The 8,370-nt window shown below is 36.0% G+C and overlaps 1 protein-coding gene across 1 annotated transcript; it reads right to left on the reverse strand.

Annotated features, from left to right (window-relative positions):
• Window positions 1-3,855: 3,855 nt before the first annotated feature.
• Window positions 3,856-8,241, reverse strand: LOC104611456 (dolichyl-diphosphooligosaccharide--protein glycosyltransferase subunit DAD1). Its single transcript, XM_010278515.2, has 5 exons — window positions 8,043-8,241; window positions 7,913-7,960; window positions 4,339-4,426; window positions 4,216-4,259; window positions 3,856-4,117 (listed from the first exon to the last, which is right to left on the reverse strand). The coding sequence occupies exons 1-5, from the start codon at window positions 8,124-8,126 to the stop codon at window positions 4,034-4,036; spliced, it is 348 nt and encodes a 115-aa protein (XP_010276817.1). The 5' UTR covers window positions 8,127-8,241; the 3' UTR covers window positions 3,856-4,033.
• Window positions 8,242-8,370: the final 129 nt, after the last annotated feature.

An 8,370-nucleotide genomic window follows, 5' to 3' on the forward strand; every position in this document is an offset into this window, starting at 1 on the left:
TTATTCTCCCACTTACTCGGTATTATTCACGGACGCCCCTCGCTAGTGTAACGTGATTATCAATGGATAGATTCTCGGTATTGTTAAAAGAAACTGTGGCAAGTAATATCAATTGGGCAAGTGGTATCACGTCAAATTCAAACTATTTTTAGGTTATATGGTATTAGATGAATGTATGTTGATTTTTATTATTCTTAAATGCAATGCACGGACTTTGTTAAGTGACATTTACACGAGTTTTAGGAGACTTGTAATTGGGCAAAGCTAAATCCTGTCCATCTTAACATTAATCCTAGGTTATTTATTGTCCAATGAGTTAAAGAAAAAAAAAACTAAAAATCTATAAGGAATTAGGGAGAGGGAGTTGCTTTTTATTAAGTTAAATTTAAAATTTATTTTTAAAATTTTAATTAATTTGTATTAATTTTAACTAATAGATTTTTTTCTAAGTTTGCTAACAATTTTTATTCATAGTTTAAAACTAAGTTATTTAATTTATTTTAATTAATGACTTATTTAATAAGTTAATCATGTAAAGTAAGTTGTTGGTTTTTAATTTTCCATTATTTTTATTTTTTAATTACTTGATATTTTCTTGACAAACTATACTTTTAATATGTTAAAAAATTCTTTTATTTTTAGTGAAATTTTAAATTTTCTATTATTTTATTAGTTAAATAAAAATAAGCTTCTAAGTTTTTTGTTATTTTCTGAATTTTTAGAATATTTCCCTTATTTTATTGGTTTTCTATCTAATAATAAAATTGTTAATTTTTTCTGTTATCTTCCATTTTTCTAATTTTCTATTATTTTCTAATTAACAAAATTATTTTTAATTAAAATTTTCATTGTTTACGCTTTCTGTTATCAAAATTGCATAATTGGGTTGAACTAATTAAGATAGCCAGGTCGGATGCTTTTCGAGTTTTCAAATTACTCGACCCAACTCTTTTGTTTTGAAAATTGCATAGCTGGGTTAAATTGATCTAACCAGATTGGCCTATTTGATATGAGTTAGTAATCGGAGCTAATTGTTTGTATAGCTTTCGGGTATTCAAATAACTCAACCCATGAACTTCATTTTTTTTTTTTTTTTTATGCATAGCGATTTTTGGGGCCTTTGGTTAATTTATTCTTCTACTTTCTTCCTCTCTTGGGAAATTAACAAAGTTGGGGAAACGACATATGTAATCCATTGGATATACCACTCAATGCTTAAAAAAATTAAGTTCATCACAATTGAGTTATAAGACAAAGGAGACAATTCATGAACACATAAAATACTTTTAAAAAATTAGCAGTGAAATTTTTACATGATTTATATAAAAAGTTAGTAAATTTTTATCAAAATATTTTCTTAAAATATAGCAGAAAAAATATTCTATTAAAAATTTAATTGTCATTTAAATTAATATTTTAACAAAAACATGTTAATTAATAGTGTTTCTAATATTTATTTTCAAGATGTATTTTCTACAAATTTATATAACAGGTTTGGCAAGCCAAACCAGATCAACTAAGATTTATTTGAATCAGTATCTAAATAAATTGGGACTGGGAAGGGGGAAGGGAGGAAGGAGAGAGAGAGAGAGAGAGGATTAAGGAAGAAGCACGAAAGTGGAAAGGGAGAAATGAGATGAAGGGTGACGTGGACAACCTTGATTTATATATAATATAGATAGTATAGAATACGTATATGTTTATATTACAAAAATACCCCTATCTATTATCTATTTTTCTCATGATATATGTAACATTATGATGACATGATGTCCAAATGTGCCAATTTAACAAACAAGTGAGTTCTATCATATTACATGTTAAAAGTATGGTTCTCAACTATACTTGTATCTTATTTGATCATATCTCATGCCATAGTCTCAATTAATAATTGGGTGGCTCTAGGTCTTGTTACTATGGATCTTTATCCTACAAGATCTGATTCAAAATTGATTCTATAGGGTTGAGACCACAACAGACCTAACATACCTTCATGCTTTTGGTTTTCTGTGATGGGCAAGATGCATATGGTTTGGTACTTTGGCCCAGGAATTGGTACAAACTCTGGTCAAATTGATGAGTGTATTTCCTTTCTACTTGGTTTAAAATGTTGTTGAAGCGTTATAAAGCAGACACGCGATTGCTTGGTTTAAAATCTGGTCAAAATGAAGTATTCCAAGGAAGGCATCAAGGCATGTTTGGAAATTTGGAATGATAGAAATGATTTCTGTTTCAATGATAAAGAAGCGAATCTAGATGATGTGATTACTTTGATTCACAGGCAAACAATGGAGGGATCTCAGACCTGGATGCTGAGATCCGCAGACTCTTCACCAGATGAAGATCAATCAAGCAGTAGCTATTTTTCTTTTTCATTGCCACCGGGTATAGGGTGTTGAAGGCAAGTATGATCATAGTGGATAGTGATATCTTCAGTTGATTTGATAAACAGCTTGTTGCACCCGTGTAACTCATGCCAATTGAAAGTAACCTTTTTGCGAGAAGACTATCTCATTTCTGCTTGAATTGGCCTATTCAATTCCAATGGATCAAAAATCCAAGAAATGCAAACTCGGCAGCTCATGGTGAAAACCGGATTTGAATCCGAATTCTTTTTATGACATAGGCATAGCACAGCCAAAGTGGATGGCAAAGGTGTTGCGTGAAGACTTCCGTTTTGACAAGTTTTGGGTAGCGTTTTTGGTTTGGTCTTGGTGTGTCTTTAAGGTCTTGTTTTCTGTTTTGTATTCTCTGTTGCTGTAGAAGAACAAGTGTTGCAGCGAAGTACTAGTTAATTTTTGACCCACTGCCACTGGTCCAAGTGGTTTGAGCAACAGCTATCTGCTTTTCAATTTTCAGTTCCAATTTTGTAAAACTAGGTATGAGTTTTATTGCAATGCATGTGAACTTTTTGCTTCACGGATTTATTAATTCAAAAGTCTAAACAAATAAACGATAGCTGAGTTGCTCGAAGCCTGGAATAGCGCCTAATTTTGAAAATTCAGAACTGGGTGAAAAAATTAACTTCCAAACATGATTCCTTCTGTGTGAGAGGTTGGGACTTGGGAGTCATGAAAGTGAAAAGCCACCCGTCTCTTATCTCCCACCCGTTCATGGAGCAAATTTTGTTTCAGCAGACAGCAAACCCAGCCATGTGGCTAGACTAAGCTTACATTTTGCATATTGAAAAAATAGTTAAAGCTCTTAATGACAAACATAACCAAGGATACTGAATCTCCTGTTTCTTTCTTCCAGTTGCTTATTCCTGCTTGAGGATGGAACTTAGGGTGGTCTGTTTGGTTCAGACAGGAATAGGAATGGAAATTGGAATCAGCAAGAATGAGTATTTATTCCGGAGGGAGGGGCAGGGAATGACCATTCCCTCTTCCCTCAAATGGGGAAATGCCATTCCAGCAGGAATGAGAATGAGATGGAGTGGTATTTCCTTCCCCAGGGAGGGGGAGGGAATAGCCATTCCCTCAAATGGGGGAATGCCATTCCACAAGGAATGGGAATGAAATTCCGATTCCACCCAACCAAACAGTTGAAATTGGAATGGTCCGTTCTGATTCCAATTTTAGATCCCTATTCCCGCGAACCAAATGGGCCCTTAATATGCCAATTATGCCACTTCAGACATGGGATTGGTTGGTTCCATCAACTCCGAAAAGAGAAGCTAAAGATACTACCAATCATACTAACCAGATCTTTGTGCACCAAAGATGGATGGTTCACCAGTGGTCATCCTCCTCACTCCCCCGCTAGAAAGGATAAAAAGGAACCTTTTCAAGAGGCTTTCATACATGCAAGCTAGTAAGTGTATATTAGCTTCATGTTGAAAACAAGAAAAGAGAATACAAGAATTTCATGTCAATGCCAAATTCAAACTTTTCCATCTGGTTCCAGAAAAAATTAGAAGTTTCAATTAGAAATGGAACTGATGATCCAGCAACCATGAAAGTCTTACAACAGCATACTCATCCACCTTAAAAGTTGGAACTATATAAAAACCTAAAAGCCTCAGAGAAACTGCCTATCCAAGGAAATTCATAATCACCAGATGGAGCACCAAATTGCAGAGCACAAAATCAGCAAATGCACGTTCTGGTGGCAAGTCCTGCAGATGGTGGAAGCAATGTCAACAACTACAAGGGCATGGGATTTAAATGTTAGATGTTACTACCAATTCCTCTTATAAAAGGAGAAGAATGTCACCTTAAATTCCTTGTTCTCTTTGTTAACTTGAATGCGGAGGCAAACTGCAACAAAACAAACCATTCTCAACCTCCAGTTAAATAAGCATCTATTCCGACAAAAACATCACAACTACTTCCTTACCAGCAAGGACTGCTGTCCCCACACAAGAAAGGACTCCTGAAAGGAAAGAGTTGAATGGGAAAGATCCAACAATTGCCATGTAAACAACCTGCTCATCATGGAAATGAACATGAAGAATTATTATTAAGACCTGGATGATGCATAGGTAGATAGATGATGCTCACCAGGAAGCAATCAATTCTCAATCATAGCAATCAAGGCATCGTTCAAGAAAATCGAAAGAATCCCAAAAATATTCTCCCCGGAATTTATTGGATACTTCTAAAAATCATCAATACTAATTTAAACTTTATATCCGCATTATACTTTTTTAACTGCTCATATTTTCTAAATTTGCATTCTGCAAAAGCTTTTGGCAATATATGAATAGATCAGAAAACCTTGCAACTGGCATCCAAAAAAAAAAAACCTTGCAACATGATAAAAATGGGATTATCATGAATGCTTTGTTTCAGCCAAAATTTTTTTCCCTGAAGAAGAAAAATGGAAAAATATTGTGGAGATGTACAAGAGTAGCCATCTTGTGGACAATTTTGGAGGGAAGGAATTCTAAAGTATTCTTGAACAATCATCAATCTAGTGTTCTGGTCCCTATATATAATATTATGAGAAGATGGACTATGGTGGCAGAGATGTTGGTAAACAAGGGTCAAGGAGCAGATACTCAATTCCATGGATCCCTCCCTCCCTACAAACACAAACACACAAAACAAGATAAAGTTGAATTTTAGTAGACTGAATATGGACCTAACTTTTGCCATTTTCTTGCACAAGTAGCTTCTCTCAGACTTGATTTAATTATAAAAGCAAAGAATTCAGACAAACAGATATCATTTGCAGCATGCATAGTTGCATACAGGAAACAGAGATTAACCCTCCATTTCCAAAGATTCTGGATAGAGGTATGAGTATTATATCCCCTTTAATATGCTTACATCATTCTTTTATTTCCAGTTCCTGAAGCTAAGCATCAATTATGATACTTGTATCTTTCTGAATTTCATTAAATTTCTAATACATACATATTTTTTAGTACTATTTGTTAAAACAAATCACTGTACATATTTTAAAAATGTTAATGCTCTAAAGTATACTCCAGAAGTGCTCATGGAGTATCTGGTGTCATATCAGATACATATATGGTACCAGACACCAGTACCATTTCATATTGCAGGTTCAGTACCACTACTTGGGTTGCCCCTGGTGGGAGCCTCGTGCAATGTGCTACCCTTTTAAGTATAGTACCACTACTTCTCATTTTTTGGAAGTCTTTGGCAACAACTGATGTCTTCCTCAATCAGTCAAAGATACTTATGAGTCATGAAAAATGGCAACTTAGGAAACTAATCAAAATAGGAAAGGCATTAGGAAGCATTATGCCCTTAACCACCATTTGGGCCATTCAAGGTGAAATGACTGCCAGGATGTTTCAGCAGACATCTTTGCCAGTGAGATAGTTTCAAGGAGGCTAACAGGTTCTATTTTCTTTTGGAAGTTGGAACTATATTCACAAGGATTTCAGGAAGTTTCTCATGCCTCCTACTTTTCTTTGAATCATACATGTGCTTTAATGCCTTCAATATAGCGCGATTTTGTAGCATTTGCGCTTAGAAATCACCTCTCCCCCATTCAGATTCACTTAAATCAAAATCACAGAGCATACTGCAATTAGGCCACATAAAATAATATTTTATATCCAGTCAATGTGAAGGACAGTGGTGGATGTTGTGGATCAAACTTAAAGAACAAGATGGCAGAGAGCTTGAAGATGGTGCCAGGAAAAGACTGGGCTGGAGAAAAGGCTAGAAGTTTTGGAAGAGGGCAGGCGAGTCAAAGTTTCATTTGCAGTGCGGTTCATTGGAGGAAGTTTCTGATTACTTTCTTTCTGAAGATAGCTCTTTGAAGGACCCTCGAAATGTTGGCAATGAGGTTAGAGTTACTGGCAGTGATGGGGAGGCCGCTATCATTACATGTGATTTGGGGGCTGCAGTGGTTGTGGTAGATGGATTTGGTGATTCTAATGGGTGCCAGAAAAAAACAGGAAAGTTGAAAATAAGAGAGAAATCAGCTATGAGGTGGACAGTAGCAGTTGGGTTACTGAGATAAGGGGTGTTGAAGATTCCAAAGAAACTGAAAGGAGATTGGTGTTAGATGGAACCATTCCTTCAGAGTTAAATAGTGGTTTGTGAAGATAACTGTGGGGGAAGAAATGCGTGTTTGGAAGGTGTTGAGGAATTAACTTAAGTGAGGAATTATGTTGAAATCATAATAGCAAGGGAGAAAGATACCAGAAGTCTGTATGGATGGTGCGGTAAGAGGGGGATAAAATCAAAAGTAAAATCCCTCTGAAGTCAAAGAGATTAAAGGGACCAAGCAATGGTTAGTTCAAGTAACAAAAGTTTTCTCTCAGCTGAAAGATGGTCTCTTTGGAGCAGGTCCTTGCAACAAACTTAAAAGGATGTATAAAAGGAAGAGGGCGAAAATCAAAGCTAAAAATAGTAGTGGCGAAGATGAAGGATCATCACAACAAACCTCTTTGAAGATGGGGGGTTCAGTTCCTATTGAAACACAACCTGGGGAACTAGAATCAGGCCATATTAAGATTGATTCAGATCAGGAGGAAGGTTCAGAGTTGCAAGGCAGTGGTGATGATCAAATTCTGGATCAAGTATGTTGAGAAGAAAATTAGGTTGGAAGTGGAGGTGCAAGCGAGCAAAATTATGGGTCTTTTTTCTTGGGAACAGAAGAATTTGCAAAAAAGCTTTCACGTAATTGGAGAAGGGAAGGGATGATAAGGACAGTGAACAAGGAGTTTGAGGAAAGGGGAAGAAATTAGGGCTGGTTCTTCTAAACGAGTTGGAGGTATGTTGTTTGGGCAAGGATTGAGGGGTTGGGGTGGGTTGAACTGGGTTTCCTTTTTTTGTTGTAATTGGCTTAGATTTTGTGGTCGGTTTTAAGGGGTTTGACGGGCGATCTTGGGCGATTACTCATCACCTGGCGATGTATGCTGCTTATCCTTTTTTAATAATTTTTCTTTTTTTATTTATCTTAAAGAAACACTTGAAATGTAGATGAAATGTAGATGTGGACTTGTAATTGGCCCTCCAGATTAGGGATATGGTTCAGCCAAATCTAACATTCTTGTCAAGAGCTCATTTTAGTACCACAAAAGCGTAATATCACTAATGTTAATCATACATTCACAAAATAAAGAAAAAAATGAACCAGAGCTTGCAATATATTAAACAAAGAAATAAAAATGTACCAAGCAACCATAATTACTAAACAATTACCATAAATTCATGAAAAAAATACCAAAAAATATCTCTTAACATAACTAGAAAGCGTAGGTTGAAGGGAGGTTTAAGGATGTTATCGATCTAGTATTGGACATTCGGATTATAAGAACATTGGCATTTCAAAGTTCAAACATCATAGGAAAAGAATAAATTATCAAACATTAACCAACTAAATATACAGAATTACAGATACAGATAGATACGAACACTTCAATTAAGTGTGGAAACATCAGTGTAGCAGATTCAATGTCTATACAGAGAGAAGACAAGGATACCTGAATCAACGCTGTGAAAATCGCAAACATCACGTAGAGATCGATGATCTGCAATAAAACGGCTTAGGTTAGATCTTGATGCTGACTTTCTTACACATGGACGCCCAGAGAGAGAGAGAGAGAGAGAGACCTTGAGATTTGTAGGAGTAGCAGCGTAAGCCGAGCGAAGAGACTGGAAGAGAGCTTGAGTATCCTTGGATGTCGACCTCGCCATTCTTTTCTTCTCAGGTTAATGGTTTTGCTTCGACAACGACGACGATACAAAAACCCCTCGCCTTTGCTGGTTGGGCCTAAGCGAGAAGTTCTTATTTTGTTCTTGTAAAACTGATGGGCCGGTTGGCTGAGTCAACCCTCGAGTCTCGAGCTCTGCCACGATGGAAGCAAGATGCATCAAATTCGAGGGTCATTTCAGTAAATTCACAACAATCGAAAAACCATCCACCCTCCCACCATAACCC

This window comes from Nelumbo nucifera, chromosome 3 (assembly GCF_055504915.1).
Source record: "Nelumbo nucifera cultivar China Antique chromosome 3, China Antique-T2T, whole genome shotgun sequence".
NCBI lineage: Eukaryota > Viridiplantae > Streptophyta > Magnoliopsida > Proteales > Nelumbonaceae > Nelumbo > Nelumbo nucifera.

Excerpts from the sequence above, each read along its gene's own strand:
- LOC104611456 (XM_010278515.2), bottom strand. The coding sequence starts at position 8,126 with ATGGCGAGGTCGACATCCAAGGATACTCAAGCTCTCTTCCAGTCTCTT. Across the intron at positions 4,427-7,912 it reads TTTTCACAGCGTTGATTCAG|GTTGTTTACATGGCAATTGT; the intron begins GTATCCTTGTCT and ends CATGATGAGCAG. Across the intron at positions 4,260-4,338 it reads GGGGACAGCAGTCCTTGCTG|TTTGCCTCCGCATTCAAGTT; the intron begins GTAAGGAAGTAG and ends GTTTTGTTGCAG.